The sequence below is a fragment of the Nerophis ophidion genome, linkage group LG04, assembly GCF_033978795.1.
Source record: "Nerophis ophidion isolate RoL-2023_Sa linkage group LG04, RoL_Noph_v1.0, whole genome shotgun sequence".
NCBI lineage: Eukaryota > Metazoa > Chordata > Actinopteri > Syngnathiformes > Syngnathidae > Nerophis > Nerophis ophidion.
In genome coordinates, this window is record NC_084614.1 from 29,527,300 (window position 1) to 29,550,086 (window position 22,787).

General features: G+C 39.4%; 1 protein-coding gene across 3 annotated transcripts; it reads right to left on the bottom strand.

Moving 5' to 3' along the window:
* Positions 1–799: 799 nt before the first annotated feature.
* Positions 800–20,571, bottom strand: LOC133551268 (T-box transcription factor TBX3-like). Of its 3 annotated transcripts, XM_061897812.1 has the most exons (8): positions 18,001–20,571; positions 13,523–13,790; positions 13,255–13,401; positions 11,042–11,118; positions 10,824–10,969; positions 9,863–10,165; positions 9,723–9,799; positions 800–1,733 (listed from the first exon to the last, which is right to left on the bottom strand). In XM_061897812.1, exons 1-8 carry the CDS (start codon positions 18,339–18,341, stop codon positions 1,368–1,370), a joined length of 1,725 nt encoding a protein of 574 aa, XP_061753796.1. In that variant the 5' UTR covers positions 18,342–20,571; the 3' UTR covers positions 800–1,367. The 3 variants fall into 3 exon arrangements, with proteins under 3 accessions (XP_061753796.1, XP_061753795.1, XP_061753797.1); XM_061897811.1 differs by having other exon boundaries at positions 9,723–10,165; XM_061897813.1 differs by lacking the exon at positions 9,723–9,799 and having other exon boundaries at positions 1,360–1,733.
* Positions 20,572–22,787: the final 2,216 nt, after the last annotated feature.

The window sequence follows — 22,787 nt, forward strand, 5'->3', positions numbered from 1 at the left end:
CGATTTCAAATTACCGGTATTGAAATCAGCCTCCTCCATTTCGAAAATGATGACAGGGGAAGTGTCACTCTTGGTGTCACGAGTTTGACCAGGCAGTAATACTAAGCATGCCCTAATTACTTTGGGAAGCGAGTTTGACCCGGCAGTAACTCAAGGCAGGCGCATACTATATGCCCTGTGGCAATTCAAGGAAATACGGTATTTTGTTTTTAAAGAACTGCTGATACAGTGATACCTCAACTTAAGAGCTGTCTCTACGCTATTTATTATGCTTTAAGTTTAAAACCATCTTTTTAAATGAGCATCCCTGCTATGAGTTGGTGTAGCAAATGTTACAAATCTGTAAAATATGAGGATAGACCTAAGTTGTTTTTCTTTCTAACCACGGGAAAGAAGAAATTGAGAGTGAAGGACAGAGTTGAGAAGTGGATCATTTTCACTAAATTAAATAAGATATCGTTTTGCCAACTTGGTGAAACAATTTAAGCGTATAATTGGCAGTCTGCGACATACTGAAGCAGATTGAGTCTAACACCAGCCAAGAATGTTAAAATAATAACTGACTGGCAGACATTTATGCAATAAACTATTGAAACCTGCTGATTGTTTGTTTGACTGGAAGGTGATAACATAAAAGTCAATGCTGTATATTATTATTACACTACTTTATAAAATTACTGTAGTTGTTATTAGTCCATTATGTTGTATTGTTTTGTACAATATTGCTAATCTAAAAGTTTGTTTTCCTTTTTAAAAGGCATTTTACATGCTACAATTGAGCTTTTTTTGGGGGGGGGGGGGGGGGGGGGTCAAGCACCGAGGAAAATAATTCCAAAAAATGTTAATAAAATAGGTAGATTTTGGATACAAGTGTTTTGAGTTAAGAGCCCTGTCAAAAAAACTAATTAAGCTCTTAAATTGTGGTACTACTGTACACTTCTCTAGACCCCCAAATATAAGACGACCCATGGTTTTAAGACTTGAGGGAAAAAAATACTTATATGGATCAATACAATAGTAAATAAACCTGAAGGAGGCTGCTATTGTACATACCAGTATGTGAGTTGTAAAAAGGAAGATGGACTGAATTAACCTTTTACCTCAGATACCTTGACTTTAACCTCAAATATGCTTTTCTGTGTGGACAAAAAAATCCTACAAATGCTTTAAAGTCAAGGCAGCAGGCGTGTCAATGAAACACAAGTAAATGTAATTATGAATAGACTGGAGTGTTTGTTATGCACAGTGCTTTTTACGTTGAACTGACCTTCTGACATAATATCCAGTATGTGGTGGTTGTCAGTGGAATATGCAACACATACGGATGAACATTAATAAATGTTTATAGCAGTGGTGAAATTAATTGATCAAGTACAGCTTTGGAGTTCCTCAGCGGAAGCTTTGATATCAAGTGGAGCAGTCTGCTGGTTTCCAGCCTTGTTATGGTTGTGACTGTCTGACACTGGACTGGACTCTCCGCTGTACGGTTTGGACTGTCCAGATTTAGTCGAGTTAGAACTCGCTGGCGGGGGTTTTTGACTCGATCCAGCAGCGGCTGGTATCTGATAAGGGCTGAACCGCAACCACGGTAGGGTGTTGTGAAAAGAGCGGTTTCTTAAAAACGATGAGGTTGTGGAACCAGTTGGGAGTGCTGCGGTCATTGCAGCTGGTGATGATGCCATGTAGCTCCATGGGTATGACAGCAACCCTCCAAAGGGTGGGAGTGAAATTCCCTGTTCGAATGAATACAAAACATATTAGTTTATTGAGCTCATCAATGACCATACATCTACATATTCACAAACGACCGTGACTACATTAATCACTTTGGATCTCCTAAGGGCCTGATCAACTAAGATCCAAATTCAATTGATGATAAAATGATCTGGAAATCTCATATAAAAATACACAACATACAGTAGCAAGATATACGTCAATAATGAATAAAACTAAATACAAATTGGACCAAAAATCACTTCATATTCTCTACTGCTCGCTAGTGTTACCATACCTGAGTTATTGTGTAGAAATATGCGTAAATAACTACACAAGTACGCTTTAGTCATTAACTGTGTTACAAAAAAGATTACATAGAACAATACATAATGTTGGCTATAGAGAACATTCCAACCCTTTGTTTATTGAATCAAAAATATTGAAATTGCACGATCTAGTGAATTTGCAAACAGCTAAAATTATGCACTAAGCAAATTATAACCTGTTACCCAAGAATGTACAACAATTCTTCTCAACAAAAGAGGAGAAATAATGTAACTTAAAGCCTTTGTATGCACGTACAGCAATACAAATCTTTAGTATATCAGTATGGAGAATTAAATTATGGAATGGAAATAAGTGTAGAAATCAAACAATGTACTAATATGATCCAGTTTAAGAAACTGTTCAAACTCCAAGTGTTTACTAAAAACCAAGACCAAGAACCATGATAAACATTTTGAACTTATGACAACCTTATTCATCACACAAAATGAAATACAACTTACTTCACTATTGATTATGTATTTATTTATTTATTTGAATGTTATTTTTCATTGATTACATTGTGAATAAATTGAGAACAGGAAGTGAACAAAAGTGTAGTATTAAATAGGCTCTGGTTCTTCATACTCCTTTTCGAACCTGTTGAAAAGCGAAACTCAAAATTGTGATTCATCATGTTTTAATTGTATGCATTGTTGAAATAAACTCAAACTCTAACCCTAACCATAAAACATGCACTAAATAACACGTGCAAAGTATTGTAAAAAATGCATGTATATTGGTGGGCTTGTTGCAAGCGATCTACTAAGACTGCATGTACAATTTATAACTGGTGCAAAACTGGTGCAGACCGCTCTATTCAAATGAGGCATTTACGTGTACTATACAGGCTAAGACTGTGGAGACACTCATTTCCCTCCACTTTCATGACATTATATGCTTCTTCGGGCTGTGCTGTTACGTTTTGTCAAGGGAAATGCAGCACCACACCCTTTTCTGAGCAATATATACTGTAGAAGTGCAGTCGAGACCATTTTTTTTAGCACGCCAAGGTATGCTCTGGGAGGCGCTCATGTGGTGACGGTGCTCCTGGTATAATCCAGCAATACATGCAAGAATGCAGTAACATGAATGTTGCAAGAAGTTTTTTCATGTAAATGGTCTGTATTTATATAGCGCTTTACCATATCTGGAATGATACCCAAAGTGCTTTATATTAAACATCACATTTACACACTGATGGCGGAAGGTGCTAACCACGGCCCATCAATAGGAAGGGTGGAGTGTCTTGCCCAAAAACCAAATGACTACAATGACAGAAGCTGGAATTAAACCTGTAACCCTCAAGGTGTTGGCACAACTGCTCTACCATCTGCACCACGCAGAGACAATAATAATATATGTCCAAACGGAAAAACAAACAAACACCAAAACAACTCGCCAACAGACAACGAAACAAATCCTTTTCTTTTTTTTAATTAGCCCCTTAAGTCATCCAGCAGCAATACAATTACAAAATGATATTTGTGAAAAGACAATATGACTATTATATCTTATATATAGGACAGTCCAAATATGTTGAGACACACACGTAAGACGGATGATTCTATGTCCATCGTCTGTCTTTGGAAAGCAATCGCCTCCTTTCTCACAGCCTTTTGTGCGTAACTGCGCCAGTTTGCACCACATTTGAAACGTACTTAACAGCAATAAAGTGATTGCAAAACCGTTTCACCCTTAATAATTTACATTGCAGAGCTAAATAATTATACTTGCATCTCCTCCTATGATAATTGTAGGCATTCTGGTAATCAAGATATACAGTATCCTGCATATACATGAAGACAGACAAGCTAAATAGATGGCACTCTTTAGTTTGATCACTTGCGCACAAGCTTAGTAGATCAGCTTTGCAAGCGCTATCAAGTTTCCAAGTATTCTAATACACACAAACCTTTAGTATATAAGGCCCATAATTTTATATAGTTTTTGTTGCAAAACCGTTCTAAAACGTTCGACAAAGACCAAACTATACAAACACAAAAGCAAATAATCCATGTAATCTAATCGAGAAAAGCAATCATAGTAACATTACATTAAAAATATTTTGACTTTTACTTGCAGAAAATAAACGAACAAATGAGCGAAATCAATTTTATCTGTATAGAAAATCTTGTTTGGCGAACACAACATAGAGCGCAGAGGGAAGAGGGAAGGAAAAAGCCAGACAGACACTATCTTTGTAGTTTGCGAACAGCGCTTTCTTAAATTCACTTGTGGTTTGTCAGCTTTTAATCCAAGTGTTGGCACTTGCAACTTTCTTTGGCCCCATGGAGGCTTATTTTGCAGGCATACTCAATAATAACACAGAGAGACTTGTAGTGTAACTGTCACTTCCCGATTTACTGAGCTGCCTGATCCGATTGCAAATTCACAAAAGTTGTAACAAACTTGCGCAAACAAAACAACTTCCTGCCATGCTACTCGTGTTTTACGACTTTGAGTCGTAAAATCATATTACAACTATAAGAAAGTATGTGCATTCAAAGTATTTGGGTGGATTCAAAAATGGAGCATTTTAAAATTAACATGAAATGCAAGCTTACTTAGTTACGACAATGTGACCACCAATATGTCACCCAGAGTCTATTAGATAAGATGGAAACGGCATCTTAAAATTTTAATAATAAACAATGTGGATGGATAAATTATTTGGATATATAAAGTGTAGTTGTCAATTATTTGAGATGATCAATAAAGATACATTAGGGACACAATTGCAATCACACATTGTATTACCAACACAAGACGACATTAATAACGCATAGAATTTTTTTTCTGGGCACTCAACTCTGCCTAATGATACGAGTACAATGTAGTTAGTTTGCTATGTTTGGCCATACTTTTACTGACAACACTGTATACAAAAATTGGGGCAAACTCTTTGTGGAAAACCAAATCCTACAAAAAATGGTGCGTATGAAAAGGGAGGTACCACTGTCGTTGGTAAGGGCCTTGAACCATAATACACTCATGGACTTCTGGTCAGATTCTAGAAACACATTTAAAGTCTATAACAATGGGAGCGCGCAGACCTCCGCCAGGTGCTATGTCCCGATTGTACATAAAATTATTAAAAAATCTTGACGGTGACCCAAGTCACCCCCAAAATTTAATCACTTGTTCTTCATCATATTTCTCAAACTTTCATAAAAATCCGCCCATAATTTTTTGAGCTATGTTGCTAACTCATCAACGAACGACAAATAAACTTCCGCAAATCAAAGAATAAATAAAATTGCTGTCTGCGTGTGTTTGTTTTGTCCATCGGTCGATCGCTTCTAAACAAGCTGCAAAAGGGTTCACTCCTTGCATTGGTTTCAGCCGCAGAGCGGGTTTGTTCGATAACAGAATTAAATAAACAGCGTGAACCCTCCTGTCAGTCATCTACTCTTTTTTTCTCTGTGGGTGGAGGGGGAGCCACCTGCATAAACACAGAGAAGTTAAGCCTCGTAACATACTGTAAATGTAAAGTAAGGTATCAGATGTTTTATGTACTGATATTGGTTCAATATCAGAAAAAAACAGCACATTTACAAGTACAAAGCGGGACAGCCAGTTAATATCTAAACGTCCTTCAAAATGCACACAACGTTGGCCTTTCCTCGTATTTTACTGAAGTCATTTAAAACAGGTAAACGTGGTAGACTACAGGCTACAAGGAGTTGGCAGCTACACAACAGCTTCGCACACAACAGCTCCCAAGCTAGCTATACATAATAGGTATCTTTAATAGAACAATAACAGTCCAAAACATGACAATTGTCAATATAAACAAGTAGGAATGTAGCGATATCAAAATCACAGTAATAAACGGGAACTGCCCTTTTTTAAAGTTTGCCTTTCGTTCACAATCATAATAAAAGACATGACAACAGATGTATTTTTTTTCTTGATGAATTCTAAATAATAAATAAACGTAAATAAAAGTCTGCTTACAGCAGAGCAAATGGGAGCTCCACTATTCCTGCCATAAAATCAGATAAATAACCATTCAAAAACCGCCAACAATACTCCAGTTACATTTTGTGACTTGAATATTAACCAATCCCTAATTCTATCTGTGTTGGCCCTGTGATGAGGTGGTGACCTGTCCAGGTTGTCCCCCGCCTTCCGCCCGATTGTAACTGAGATAGGCTCCAGAACACCCCGCGACTCCGAAGGGAATAAGTGGTAAAAATGGATGGATGGGTGGACGTAATCCCTTCAGTGTTTCCCTATGTTTACATCATGCTGCTTCCTTGCTTCCCTGCTCCATGGAAGTTTATTGTAGATCATAAATCCTGCCTATCACCTGGAAAGTAGATGACTGAAGATATAATCTGACATGTTGGGACATTTTGATTGCCATTTAGGACCTGGAACTGGTGAGAACGACACGAAAAGTGCTTGTTCCCCCTACTCCCCACACCCTTTCTTGGCAAGGATTAGGAGACGTTCTTCATTTAAGTGAGAAAATATGAACATCCTTGCAGTCTGCATCCTAATTACAGCAGACTTTGCACGGTAAGAGACTTTTGTTGGCTCTAATGAAGCCTGCAGTGAGCAGAAATCAGTGTTGAAGAAAAAAATAGCAAACGTGATGAGTTTTTTAAATTAATGCATAAAATGATCATAATACATAAATATTAAGTGTTATTATAAATGTGCTTGTTACTACATTCCATATATACTTACAGTACATTATGTATACATATATATATATATATATATATATATATATATATATATATATATATATATATATATATATATATATATATATATATATATATATATATATAAACCTCAATGGAGGTGTTAGGGGCGGCATGGCGTAGTGGGTAGAGCGGCCGTGCCAGAAACCTGAGGGTTGCAGGTTCGCTTCCCACCTATGGACATCAAAGTCGCTGCCGTTGTGTCCTTGGGCAGGACACTTCACCCTTTGCCCCCGGTGCCACTCACACCGGTGAATGAATGATGAATGTATGATTGGTGGTGGTCGGAGGGGCTGTAGGCGCAAACTGGCAGCCACCCCAGGGCAGCTGTGGCTACTGATGTAGCTTACCACCACCAGGTGTGAATGCATGATGGGTTCCCACTTCTCTGTGAGCGCTTTGAGTATGTAACAATAGAAAAGCGTGATATAAATCTAATCCATTATTATTATTATTATATGTTTTTTTAAAGGCTCTATAGCCAGAATTGAGTGGCTCCCATAGGCTCCAATGTAAGTGAACGTTTGATCGCATTTATTTAAAATATACAATGCATTAAAAAGAAATTAAAAAAAATAATCCGTCGTCATGTCTTTCATAATGGTTGTGAACTATAGGCAACATTCCAAAAAACTTAAGCTCCCCTTTAAACGGTAAACTGCACTTTTTTTTTTTTAGATTTTTTTCCTATCATTCGCAATATTTTTGTCAGACAAGAATACATATGTTTTAGTGTTTTTCTGCATTCTAAATGACAAAAAACTGCAATCAAAAATCTGCTTAAAATTCAGCCTACCAGAGTCGCTCTATTCTTCCTATAAAGCCCTTAAAAACATCCAAACACGGCCATTAAGGTTTTATATACATGCTATAGGTACACATATTATAAAGCACAAAGCACAGGGCAGCACGGTGGCGGAGATGTTAGTGCGTCTGCCTCACAATACGAAGGTCCTGAGTAGTCCTGGGTTCAATCCCGGGCTCGAGATCTTTCTGTGTGGAGTTCTCCCCGTGACTGCGTGGGTTTCCTCCGGGTACTCTGGCTTCCTCCCACCTCCAAAGACATGTACCCAGGGATAAGTTGATTGGCAACACTAAATTGGCCCTAGTGTGTGAATGTGAGTGTAAATGTTGACTTGTCCAGGGTGTACACCACCTCCGGCCTGATTGTAGCTGAGATAGGCACCAGCGGGGCCGCGACCCCAAAGGGAGTAAGCGGTACAAAATGGATGGATGGATGGATAAAGCGTACATTTATAATAACAGGTAATATTTAGATATTTTGGTCATTTTAAGCACATGCAAAACATTATTTCCAAAACGTATCATGAATTTTGCTTTTTTCTTCAACATTACTGATTTTTACTCACTTCAGACTTCATGAGAGCCAACAAACATAATAAAATGTCACTTACTTTACAATGTCTGCTGTCACTGGGATGCAGATTAATAGAATCTTGTTATGTTCCCAATTAGAGGACGAATGACTCATAATCTTTGCGAGCAAAGGTGGGTGGAACCAAGCGTTTTTTCATGTCTTTCTCGCTATTAGCGGGTCTAAATTGGCTGTCAAAGTGTACCAACTTGTCGGAGTATGTCCACGTCCTTCTACTATCCAGGTGAGAAGCATGATTTATGATCTAGAATAAACTTTCATGAGCACCGAGGCGAAGAAGCAGCTCACCAGCCGATGATGTCAACATAACCACATATCTAGTGGTAAAGTGGATGGATGAATTCAGAATTCATCAAGACACTTTTCAGTTTGCCAGTAATTCCCGCTGTGTACAGTTTTTTTCTTTTGTAATTTCCTTCCGTTCGGTGCTACATAACCGGCTCGAGACAAACGAATGCAGACTTTATTACGTCCACCAAAAATATTAAGTTTTCGCCATGGTTTGTCTGTTTGTTAGCAACATAACTCAAACAGTTGTGGATCGATTTAGATGTTGTTTTTTTTTCAGGAAATTCCTCTCATCTGCCATGAACACACTTCACTTCCTGCTTACAGCGTTCCATGACCCCACCTTGACTGCTCCGCGCTGCCCAGAGGATTCTAGGAGATGTATTTTATTTACCTACCCAGCCAACACTAAAGCGCCAGAAAAAATGGACACACCCAGTTTTTGTTTGATAACGTCACACGTCACGGCATTATTGTGAAGACTTTGAAACCTTAAATCTGCGGTACCTGCAATACCGGTATATCCCTATAAACAACTATTAAATAATATTACTTACTGATACAAAGTCTCCAAGACAGAAGCGTATTAGAAAGTATCCAGGAACCAACGTGTCTAGATCACTTAAATTACTATGTCATGATCTTAATGAACTATTGTGGCGACTAGTTTTTGCCAAAATACAAATTGCCATTCCACTTCAATTTAAAGACAACATATGTCCATTCCAAATGTATCAAATAGGTAAGTATTTTCATACCTAACATTGTTCTTTGTTTGAGTAATTTCATTTGGCAAAACCTTTTCAAACTTTGCACGCAACAACATAATATAATATATACTATGGTTTGTGCTTATATTGTCTCGGATTATTATCAATATCGGCAAATACTCAAAGGTTTAAATTTTGGCATCGTATCAGAAGTAAAAAAATTGTATCGGGACACCCCTAATGGAAATGATCTAGATCACTCCAGAAATCGATCACTTTCATTCTTTTTTTACTTTATTTAACCAGGTTAAAACTCATTGACATTAAAATCTATTTTGCAAACACTTGTGATATTTCCTAAAACTTTCATTAAAATTTGCTCATAACTTTTTGAGTTATGTTACAAACTAAGCAACCAACACACAGAAATAAAATTAATCATTTTTTGGGTGTATTATTGTCTTCGAAAATTTTAATTCAGTATTTTTATTTGATCTCATTAGATTGTTATTGTTATTGAGAAAACAATTATACACTTCCAAATATATTGAGGTGTTTCAGTTGACATACCTGAGCTAGGTGAAACATGAGTGGCGATGGAGATGCGAGGCTTTGAAATAGCCCTCTGTGTTCTGGCTCATTTAATCCTGAGAACGAGGAAAACAGATGTCCCAAAGGATGAAAAGCCCCTGTCTTCAGAGACAACTGACCTGGGTGAAACAGCAAAGGTGCCCCAAGATGGCTGTTTGAAAGCACCTCAGTCTGTAGCTGTCCTGTACTCTGTGATGATGAGCTTTGTGTTTCCATTGACAAAAGAGGCAGTTGTTTCAGGCCATCTTTGATTGTACTCCTGTAGCCTTGTGAAGGATTTAGCTCCGCCAATAAATTCTCAGCAGACGTTGGCGGATCCTTCACGTCACTCTTCATACTCAGCCGAGACGAGGATTCGACCCAAGAGCCACCGATATCCTCACCTTGCAGATCGATATCTGAATCGCTTCCTGTGTTATCATCTGTTGGTAACATGTGATTGGGCGTGAAAACAGTTACACCACATATCTGCATTAGTTGTATGCAGCTCCAAAGAACATTTGAAAGAAAAAAAAATAGTAGCGTGAATAAATGCAATGTGGCTATGTTGGTTGACTTATTAAAACAAACTGATTGGGGGCTTTCAAAATGAATCACACAACAACTTGTGGTTGTGATCTATGTTGAACAACTTGGCTCATTGTGTTGTTTTTTTTATTGCTGGCCCCACTGACTAAATAATTCATGTTACTGCAAACACGCTTGTTGACACCCTGCCAGACTCACACTGCACGCAATGCCTGCGCTTCACTCCCCAATGAGTATGACACATGTACACTAAAAGGCAAGAATTCCATCAAAGATAACAAAACATTAAAAAAAACTATCAGTAACGTTTTCAAATTACAGTCGTCCCTTGCTGTTGATCGGTTCAGGACATGACCGCGATAAATGAAATTCCACAAAATTAAATAGTTTCATAAAAAAAAAAACTGTCTATGACCTTAGAAATATGTTTTTTTTAACATGAACCCTCTAGACATGAAAAAACACACAAATTAATCCTGATTAAAAGTTCATTTGTGTTCATATGTGTAAAAATGTCAACAAGCAAACAAAAAAAAACAGGAGTTGTGTCACCTTGACAGTTTGGCATGGATGTCACAGCCCAAGATTGCTGTGGAGAATAAAACGTGTCGCTGGTACTGGGCTGGTCCCAAGAGTCGTCCGAATCAGCACAGTCTGCTTTGTTCTCATGCAGTGGGGATATGTTTAGAGGATTGTTCCTGCAGAAAGTGGATTGAGTTTAGGGTCTATGAGGGAAGCTGAGACTTCTGCACTAGAGCAAGTAAACAAACCTTTTTTCTCGTCTTCCATTGCCTGTGTCCCTGAATCCTTTGGCAAAAGGGTTGTTGTCAATTTTTAGCTGTGTGATCTTGTAGAAACATGATAATTTATTAGGTACCCGTTTGAAATATCCCCTATCAAACCACGGTGCTCAATCCAGAATGTAGAGGTCTTAGTTATAAAATTTACAAAAATATATTTTTTAACGGCATATTTGACCTTGCACTTATGCAAATAGGGCTGCAACGATCCATCGATTAACTCGAAAAAGTTTTTATTTTGTTGCTTTGATGATTCGATTAATGAGTTTGATGAATACAAATGTATAAAATCCATAGTGCATGAAGTACCTGGGACCTTAAAAAAAGCAGTTTGTTTTTGCAAGACTTGAGCACACATGAGAGCGGTGATGCGGGTCCCACTGCGGATGCTATGGCCTGTTTAGAGGGGAAAGCTGAGTGCTGAAAGAGAAGGCTCCAAGAAAAGGGGGAAAGAGAACAAAGGGCCCAAAGAAGACTAGAAAAGCTAACACAGGTTTTTTGATTATTTATAAGTGAAAAAAGACAGATAATTTGGTGAAATGTTTAGTGCTGACATTTAACAATCATCTAACAATGATGCAGTACGTTACCAGAAAGCATCTTACATATTTAAGAGAAGTAAAACAAATCTGAAATAATAAAAATGTCCATTTTGATAGCTTACATCTTATATGTTTGACTTGCATAACGAATGTGTTAGTCAAATAGGGGGCGGCTTGGCGTAGTGGGTAGAGCGGCCGTGCCAGAAACCTGAGGGTTGCAGGTTAGCTTCCCACCTATTGACATCCAAATCGCTGCCATTGTGTCCTTGGGCAGGACACTTCACCCTTGTCCCCGGTGCCGCTCACACTGGTGAATGAATGATGAATGAATGATTGGTGGTGGTCCGTCAGTCTACCCCAGGGCAGCTGTGTCTACAGATGTAGCTTACCACCACCAGGTGTGAATGAATGATGGGTTCCCACTTTTCTGTGAGCGCTTTGAGTATCTAACCATAGAAAAGCGCGATATAAATCTAATCCATTATTATTATTATTATTATTACCTGTGAGGACGTGTTAGCATCTACAGTTTGGATGTTGATCGTAACGAGTTGTTTGTCCCAAAATCAAACACCACTCCTTAAATAAATACCTTTTTAAATGTATATATATTAAATGGGCTGTTTGCAACTTGCTCAAAGTTACATTTTTCAAACCAAAAGATACAACAAGAACACCATTGGCTAGCTTATGTTAGTTACCATTAGTGGTTTAACACAACAGATCGGTTTTAAAACTGTCGATATGTTTAGCAATACTAAGTTTAGTTAATAAAAATAAAATTCCGGCCAAAACAAAAATAAATGGTGTTCACGTCTGTCACTCACCCTGTCTCGCCAACACCTACGTAGAGGGACCACGTGCAAAAAACAAAAGTGTAGTGAATCATATTTATACAGCACGTTTCTCTAGTGACTCAAAGCGCTTTTACATAGTGAAACCCAATATCTAAGATACTTTTAAACCAGTGTAGGTGATACTGGGAACAGGCGGGTAAAGTGTCTTTCCCAAGGACACAACGGCAGGGACTAGGATGGCGGAAGCAGGAATTGAACTTGGCACGGCCATTCTCCCAACTGAACTATACCGCCCCAAAACAAAAAACAGTCCAAGAAGAGAAAAGAACTATTTGCAGTCATATTGTTGTTACGATAAAATATAAATTCAATGACAGCTAACGCTAGCTAGCCAAATAGCTATCATTAACTAACAACACCCAAAGCTACTGTGACTGCACGTGTTACATACGTACGTAGTTCCGACATCACGTTCTAGAAGCCATAATAGGGCGGAATATGCTATGTAAAATACATTTGAAAGTTGGTGCCCCCTAGGCATCTGTGTAAATGTTGCAAACATACACTTTTGGTTATGTAATTTATTACAGGGTTTTAGGCTACACAGTGTTTTATGTTCTACATATAAGTAATATAGTGATTCTCAAGAAGAAAGCAAAATCCTTGTTTATTTTAACTATTGTTCCTGAAGGACTCAATCAGGCTATATATTGTATTTTATTCAATTATTTGAACCAATTCATTGATAGATTACTCAATTTACTCGAATACTAAAATAAGCAATCGCTGCAGCCCTGCTTGCAAACAATGCACCTGTGTTAGTGTGGACGATTGGTTGAGGTACCTTCTCGTTTTGGTAAGCAGTGACAGCAATAAACTCAGTCTCTGGGAAAACGTAAGTCAGGAAGGTGCTGTATGGAAGTTTCATGATGTCGTTGGCTCTCACAATATGGAACCTGGGCTGGTATTTATGCATTGAATTCAAAATTGTCTGAAGAAACAAAGATGAGAGAATTAGAATGAACTTGCCTTGTGACACAATCACATTTTACAGGGTGATTTCAGTCATATGTATTTTATGGGATAATGACAGATCTGAAATGACTACTTACAAATCCGTGCTTATCCGATATATTGTTGGTGAGTTTGAGTTTATGGAATGCAACGGGCTTGCTCATCCATTGCTCTCCCTTGGATGGACTGTCAGGATGAATGTACATGCGCTTTGGCATCTCCGGGTCTGCTTTTCCAGCTACTATCCAGCGGGAGTTGTGAAACTTGTAACGGAAGTCATCAACAGAGACGATGTCCATCAGCAGGATATATTTAGATGTTTTGTCAAGGCCATCCACCTTTACTTTGAAAGCGGGGAACATCCTCCTGTAACAGAGTCAAATAAACACATTACTTTTGGGAACTGCTTTTCCCTGAATTATGGTTATGGCAGTAGTTTATTTCAAACAATATCGCAAAAGAAAAGTAATCACAGAGCATGCATTATGTTTGTTAGGGCTGAATCCTGACACCAGGGATATTGAACTAAAGTGTTTTAGGGCAAATATTTCCAGAAAGCTAAGGACTGGGGGCTGGACTTCTCCTTTCACTATTAGTCTTATTTTGTATATCCTGGAGAACCAGAATCCCTTACAATAGTCATTTGATTTTGGTCTATTTATTTTGTTAGAGTCACAGAATCGCTCTGCTGTCCAAGACCTTCTGCAAAAACTCTAGTCAAAGATCATCTCTATGATAGCACTAGTGTGTTTTTAAGAATCTGATGCAAAAATGTGAGCCCCTCACAAGTTTTTTGAACTGAACTCACAGGCCAACAGTTGAACAACCCAAATGATGAAAAAGCGAGGACCTAAAATGGAACCTTGAGGAACACGACTAGTATACCTAAAGATTACTGACTGCATCTGAAGTAAGTTACATAAATCACATTATGAAAAAACTGCCAAAAAGGAGATGACTTAAAGGAGTGCTTTGAGGAACGCCTCTGTTATGTAAAACACGCGTTTGGGCGCCAGCGTTCTGTTTGCAAGCAAGTTTAAAATGTCAATGGAACGATATGCTGATGTGTTTACAGTGGTTTAAGTTCCTCTATACAGCAGGAGCACGCTTGTCTTTTTAGGAATTTGCTGGAAAAAAGTTTGTCTCTCATGTTTTGTACTCAACTTGGGAAGATGTATCGTGGCACTTCCAGACCGGATTTGGCCCCTGGCCCACTAGTTTAATAGCCCTGCCTTACACAAAAGTATTAATTAAATGTTTTAGGGATGGAAGATCAAAACATTTAGATTTTTGCTTCTCACGATTATAAATACATTATAAATAAATAAAAAATGTGGGGGCTGCGCAACGTGTATTCAAATTCCTGAACTTGAATAGAATAGAATAGAATAGAATAAATCTTTTCAATTTTCAAATCTTTTTCAAAACAATTATCTTTGGCTCACCAACACAGGTAACAGTGTAACGGTGAGTGAGGCTTTTGGTGAAAAAAAGTACCACATCCACCAAGAGTTTGGTAACCCAGCATGGTTGCCGCTCCCATTTACTTGACCCAGCGCCATTATTCCGAATCCCTCATCGTCAAATAGCGTCAATTAAGTTAAGACTCACAAAGAACAAAAAAGAAAAGTGGGAGTTTAAAATATGTATTCCTCTACATATCGTGCAATCTCAACTGAAGCTAAGACATTGACACCACTCAGTACGGAATCATTGAGACATCAGCTATGCTGTTAAAGGGGCTGTTTGTTACAAGCAATTTTCCCTCCAATTTTTCATATGTGTGAGCAAACGCCAAAACTCCTTGAGCATTCAGTGGCGCACATGTGAGCGAAGGCAGACGTGCACACTGTTATGCGCTTATCTTTTTATCCGATTTTGAGCACGGTCTAGATTTGCCGTGCGCAGAGGACGCGTGAGCAGTGTGTAATTGCACACACTGTAAAAAAAAATTCTGTAAAAAAACGGTAATTTACCGGCAGCTACGGCTGCCAAACAAAAACCATAAAATTAAAGTAAAACATTGGAAACCAAATAATGATCAAAAACATTATATTTACAGAAATTTTAATGAAACGTTTTGCGTAGAAATATCGTAATTTTACAGATTTTTACTAAATTATTAAGATGAACCACCTTTAATAAAGTGACGATGCAAACAGTTCTGCAGAAAAATACCTTTATTCTACAGAGTTTTTCCAAATTATTACGATCAACCACCTTTAATGAAGTGACAATGCTGGCAGTTCCACAGAAAAATACCATTGTTTTACAGATTTTTTCTGAATTTTTAGGATCAGGTGTCTCACATTCACCTTACCGGGGGGGCAACTGGATGCGGGAACTTGGTGCAAAGTGGGTCCACCTTCCATGAATGGCTATCCCACCCTAGCAACATACTTACCGATCCTACCATTTTACCGCGAGATTTTCAGTGACCCTCTCATAGGATTGATCCATTGTCTGCCCGGGGGAATATATCACGGCCGTACCGTGATAGGGCTTTATCGCACTCTGCGATCGCTCATTCACTGACTCACCAGCGTGCCAACTTGGGCACGTGATGTGTATGGTTTTGACAGACATATGATAGTGACTGCAAGACATATTTGACTAACAGCCACACAGGTCACACTGACGGTGGCCGTACAAACAACTTGACACTGTTAAAAATATGCGCCACACTGTGAACCCACTTCAAACAAGAATGATAAAAACATTTCAGGAGAACATCCTCACTGTAACACAACATAAACACAACATAACAAATACCCACAATCCCATGCAGCGCTGACTCTTCCGGGCTACACACCCGCTAACACCTAACCCCGCCCCCCCCCCCCACACACACACACATCAACGCCCCCCTCCGTGCGTCGGTTGAGGTAGGCGGGGTTTGGTGGTGGGGGTGTATATTGTAACACATGGAATTCTGGGTATTGTTTCTGTTGTGTTAATGTTGTGTTACGGTGAAGATGTTCTCCTGAAATGAGTTTGTCATTCTTGTTTGATGTGGCTCCACAGTGTGGCGCATATTTGTAACAGTGTTAGAGTTGTTTGTACGGCCACCGTCAGTGTGACATGTAGGGCTGTTGACTCTTGATCAAGTATGTCTTGCAGTCACCGTGTGTCATATTACTGAGAAAAATTTTAAATTGTTAGTATGAGCATAAACCTTTATATAAGAGGCTACATATATTTTTCGAGATGAATGTAAAAATAAACACAAATATTAAAAAAAACAAGATTTACCTTAAAATTACATAAAACTACTACTATGGTTAACATGGTTAATATTTAATGAAAGTTAATTACTGTAATTTTACATGAATTTGAAAGTAATTTGAGAAAACAGAAAATGATATGTATAATTAATTTGATATTTTTCTGTAAAAAAAATAGAAATATACATAGTTTGTCTTTACTGGCATATTACTTAAAATAACAGGCGGTTTGTTCATTTACAGATAATGTCTTCAATTCTCCAGTTTTATAACCTATTTTAAAAAATTTAAAAATTACAGTAGAAATTTAGAGTAAATTAACCATAAAAATAGGATTTTTTTTACAGTGCAGGCGCATACCTTAGAGGGAACGTTGGTTACTAGCTTTAAAAGCACAGGGGAAAATAAACCCACTGCGCCATGCCATGGGCTTCACGGTGGAAGAGGGGTTAGTGTGTCTGCCTTACAATACGAAGTTCCTGCAGTCCTGGGTTCAAATCCAGGCTCAGGATCTTTCTGTGTGGAGTTTGCATGTTCTCCCCGTGAATGCGTGGGTTCCCTCCGGGTACTCCGGCTTCCTCCCACTTCCAAAGACATGCACCTGGGGATAGGTTGATTGGCCACACTAAATTGGCCCTAGTGTGTGAATGTGAGTGTGAATGTTGTCTGTCTATCTGTTGGCCCTGCGATGAGGTGGCGACTTGTCCAGGGTGTACCCTGCCTTCCGCCCGATTGTAGCTGAGATAGGCGCCAGCGCGACCCCGAAAGGGAATAAGCGGTAGAAAAGGGATGGATGGATGGATACGCCATGCCGCCCCACTTATTGTTGTTAACTGGTTACTAATACATTTCCTGTTATTTTGAGTGAAAGTTGAATTTTGGTGTTTGCAAATTAAATGAATAGGGATGTGAATCTTGCAACAACTCAAGATTTAATTTGATTCACCAAAAATTCTCGATTCAAACTGATTATCGCGATATGTTATTTGGAAAACCTGTTCAAAACAGGTCACAGGTTGCAAAAGCTCCTCTTGGTAGCTGACGAATGAGGTATACGTGCAGAGAGTAACCGGGGAAATTTATATTTTTAAAACATAGGAATTCATATAAAATCGAAATAAATAAGAATCGCAATTCTGATGTGAATCTTTAAAAAAACAAAAAAACAGATATGTCTGGTAATATTATAATGGTGATTTATTTGTTTTGCCATAATGGTCCAGTCCTCAAGTTTATTATTATAGCTGCAGCCAGTAGTGTAAATTAAAGGGACAATTACAATTAAAAACAGATCTCAGTAAGATGCAGTGCAATTTCTTTTTAAATGATAAAAAATGCACAGCTTGACTCACCTTCCTGATTTAGTAATAACCATCTCCGTCCCCATTTTGTGAAACTGGTTCCATAAATCCTTGGATTCTAAAGTAACTTTGGGGTCGTCACTCAGCCCGTCCACAAGCTGCAGATTCTTGAAGGTGCCCAGCGGGGTGCCCTGGTGGTGCTGTCTGCTCAGGGCAACGTGCAGCCCCGCCTCGGAGCCCGCCGGCTGCCGCTCAGCCTCCGAGCGGGACGCCGCATCCGGGACACATAGCGCGGGGTGGAAGGAAGGCTGTGCGGCTGCCAATAAGGCAGGCAAGGGCAAGGCACCTGCTCCCCGTTGAGCTTGGAAAGGGTAATAAGCCATGGCGAGCATGCAAGAACTGTTTCTCCATCAAACTGAGCAGGGATAGTTCAGTCCACCGTACCCAGGATATGCACGCTCGCTCATATCCAAGAGAGCAAAAAAAAAAATCAAAAAAAAAATAAAATCCTCCACAAGTTGATCGACACCAAAGAAGCTTAACTGAGAACAGGACAGTGAAGCAAACACTAAAATCGCTGCCGAAAGTGAAGTTCTGCTGCGCTTCAACTGTCAGTGCAGAAGTGGGCGGAGTTTAACAGCCCTGACTTGAGGGGCGCTTTTTACACTCACATGGGAGATACATTATTTATGCGATTGACAATACTTTTTTTTTTCAGATGTTCATACACATGCCTTAAAGATGATAATAACAGTGCTCCTGTCAGAATTTTAACAGTGACCGTCTACTTAAACGTTTCGATTCATACTGCACATGCGCACGTCAAGGAAATCACGACGATCGACCGTACTATGAGTAAGGAAACCTGTTCTGATTTTAACCTTCCGACTAATTCGCTTTTCAGTAAATATTGTTCGTTTGTTGAATGTTTAGAGTAGATAAGGCTATATTAGTGTATTTTCTCAGGGGCTGTTTGCAACAAGCTCAAAGTGAAATTTTCCAAACCAAAAAACATAAGTCTCCCTTGCTAGCTAGCGAACGATTAAAAAACAATATTTTTGAATAATATTGTAGCCGAGTGTCCTGGGTTCGCACAATTTGGGTACTGATAAAATAAAATAATAAAAGGGAGTCATGAGAGCAGGTCCAGTCTCCACCACTTCTTTATTGCTCCCTTCTTTACACCTCTTTCCATATACCACACCTTCTTCAACAACCCACCTTTATATAGACCTCTTACGTCACAGCCTTACGGCAACACTGGAGGGATATCCTGAACTGTTTGTTACATACCTCCCCCCCTCAATACAGAAACGTCCCCGTTTCATCACAAACAAAATAGGTAACAAACAAGGGGAAATAGAACAGAGAAAAGAAAAAAAATCCAAATTCACATTTTTAATGCACACATAAATCAACAATATTTTTTTTCACACCATATTGCATAGGCTAACACACTGGCCCCTCAAAACATGCAAAAACTCCCAGATGCGAAGGAAGTCACTCCAATCGCCCCATTTGTAAGATAGTTCAATTATGTGGAGGAGGTCGCCCCCAGCAAGATGGTCCGATGGTGCGCAGGAGGTTACCCCAGTCACCCCCTGCGAGATAGTCCGATTGTGCGCAGGTCGCCCCAGTGACCCCCTGCATGATAGTCCGTTGGTGAGATAGTTCGTTTAGGACGCTCCATCATGCCATCAGACTTGGGGTTATAGGCAGTGGTGCGCGTCTTATTTTTTATCAAGAAACATACAGAGTCTAATTGAAGGGGAAACACCCTGGACTCCCCACGGCCCCCATGGGAACCTCCGGGCCACATCCAGAACGTCCATGACCACCCTCCGGGGGGCCGACAAACCTGGGACCCGCCCACGGGGACGTTAAGGGCACCGATGGGTCCGACACGCTCTGTACTTCTCACGCCACCGTCGGCTGTCTCTCGGCGTGAAGGGCCAGCAGCAAGACCGCGGGAACGCCTCCGCAACCAGCCGGGCCACGCCCGCAGCAAACACCTCCAAGCTCTCCCCTGGAGCACGCGCACTCGCCGACAGGTTGGCCCCGAAGCGGTCCATTAATTGTCCCTGCTTAAAAAAAACTGCCCCCAGTCTCCCACGGGACGAGTCGGGAGGATACGAAAATCCTCACCAGCTCCTGGTTGCAGTCGCAGTCGGCTCCCTCTGTCAGTGAAAGGAGCGGTCAAAACAAAAGTCCACTTTCGACTTTCATGCCGTGTGAGTGTCCGTCAAACGGCGCCTCCAGACTTGAAAAGGGTCGTGGTCGCCACACCACGTGTCCGCAAAATGGCCGGGAAGCTTAGCAGCTAACTGGAAACTCAGGTGTCCCGTGTAAAACTTTCTTCTTCTTTTTTTTTTCAACACAGCAGTTAAAATCCCACCTCTGCCACCAATGTAGCCGAGTGTCCTGGGTTCGCATAATTTGGGTACTGATAAAATAAAATAATAAAAGGGAGTCATGAGAGCAGGTCCAGTCTCCACTACTTCTTTATTGCTCCCTTCTTTACACCTCTTTCCATATACCTCACCTTCTTCAACAACCCACCTTTATATAGACCTCTTACGTCACAGCCTTACGGCAACACTGGAGGGACATCCTGAACTGTTTGTTACAATATCATTATTTTATCTGAAAATGATGCATGATGACAAGATGTTATATTCTGTGTGTATGCCGATACATAGGCCTTGTAAAGTAAACCGTTCCATAATTCATCATTTTCATTAGACTGAAAAGACATGGGTCCATTATGGTTGACTGTCTTAAAGGGGAACATTATCACAATTTCAGAAGAGTAAAACCAATAAAAAATCAGTTCCCAGTGGCTTATTTTATTTTTCGAAGTTTTTAAAAATTTTTTACCCATCATGGATTATCCCGAAAAAAGGCTTTAAAGTGCCTGATTTTCGCTATCTTTAAATCCATCGTCCATTTTCCTGTGACGTCATTTAGTGATGCCAACATGGCGGATAGCACAGCAAGATAGCGACATTAGTTCGGATTCAGACTGGGATTTCAGCGCGGCTTAAGCGATTCAACAGATTACGCATGTATTGAAACGGGTGGTTGGAGTGTGGAGGCAGATAGCGAAAACGAAATTGAAGAAGAAACTGAAACTATTGAGAAAATAGCTATTGAAGCTATTCGGCAATCGCCTTCTTACCAACGATTGCATCTTTTGACCACTGGAGCAACTTAAATCCGTCGATTGGTAAGTGTTTGTTTGGCATTAAATGTTGGTGGAGGGAAAGGCTGGATGCAAATATAGGTACAAATGTACTTACCGTTAGCCTAAATAGCATCGATTAGCTGGCAGTCATGCCGTGACCAAATATGTCTGATTAGCACATAAGTCAATATCATCAACAAAACTCACCTTTGTGATTTTGTTGACTTTATCGTTGGAAATGAATCTGCTTTGAGTGTCGCAGGATATCCACACATTCTTGCCATTTCTGCCATGTTAGCATCCATTAGCATGCCGTGCTAATCGGTACACACTCCACGTAAGACAACTTGAATCCGTCCCTGACCGTGTTGTTACACCCTCTAACAACACACCGACGAGGCATGATGTCTCCAAGGTACGGAAAACAGTCAAAAAAACGGAAAATAACAGAGCTGATTTGACTTGTGTGTGTAATGTGTTTGAGAAAATGGTGGACTGCTTCCCATTGTAATGTCACGGGTGAAAGGTCATCGCTCCGACAGCGAACAATTGAAATGCGTTTAAATCGCCAAATTCACCCCTTTAGAGTTCGGAAAGCGGTTAAAAAAACATATGGTCTTTTTTATGCAACATCAAGGTATATATTGACGCTTACATAGGTCTGGTGATAATGTTCCCCTTTAAAGAACATAACAGTGGTATCTAATTTTTTTTGAGAACCGAAGCATTTTTTTCTTCAGGAATTTTTGAAATAATGTAAATCCAGTTAAATGGATTGTTTGCTCTAAGTTACATTTTTCAAACCAAAAAAAATAACAAGGTTTGCTTGCTAGCTAGCGTACGATTAAAATAACATGTTTTAAATACATATGTTTATTTTCTCACAATTTCTAATCCTGTTTAATAAAAATTGCCTGTCGGACTGAGGAATTTGTCTGGCCTTAAGGCTTGTCACGCACAACTTTCTTAAACGCAGAGACCACGTACACCAGGGGTGTCAAACTCAAATACAGAGTGGGCCAAAATTTTAAACGGAACAAAGCCGCGGGCCAAGGTTAAACAAATTAACGTTTTAATGGGGACCCAAACAAGTTTTGCATTAAATATTGAACAAGCAAGGCTTATATAACTTTAGTGACATGCAAAATCCAGTTTCAAATAATAATAATTAAAAAAATATCAATGGCATATCAAATAAAATTTAAATAAAAAATGTTATGCTTTTTTTTCTATTTGCAATCTTTTGAGGTAAATATATTTTTTTCCACAGGCTAATACAAAATTTGAAAATAAAATAACAATAATGAATGAACCAAACATTCGAGCCTTGAAGTAGCAAGAGAAAATGCATGAATAAAACGTTAATTATTGGTCAGTTTGCTGGAAGTTTCCCGGAAGAGTTAGTGCTGCAAGGGATTCTGGGTATTTGTTCTTTTGTGTTACGGTGCGGATGTTCACCCAAAATGTGTTTGTCATTCTTGTTTGGTGTGGGTTCACAGTGTGGCGCATATTCGTAACAGTGCTAAAGTTGTTTATACGGTCACCCTCAGTGTGACCTGTATGGCGGTTGACCAAGTATGCCTTGCATTTACTTGTGCGCGTGTGTGTGTGTGTGTAAAAGCCACAAATATTATGTGACCGGTGTTAGTATGGA

Excerpts from the sequence above, each read along its gene's own strand:
- LOC133551268 (XM_061897811.1), bottom strand. The coding sequence starts at position 18,341 with ATGCTCGCCATGGCTTATTACCCTTTCCAAGCTCAACGGGGAGCAGGT. Across the intron at positions 13,791-18,000 it reads GTTATTACTAAATCAGGAAG|GAGGATGTTCCCCGCTTTCA; the intron begins GTGAGTCAAGCT and ends ACTCTGTTACAG. Across the intron at positions 10,970-11,041 it reads AATGGAAGACGAGAAAAAAG|GAACAATCCTCTAAACATAT; the intron begins GTTTGTTTACTT and ends CACTTTCTGCAG.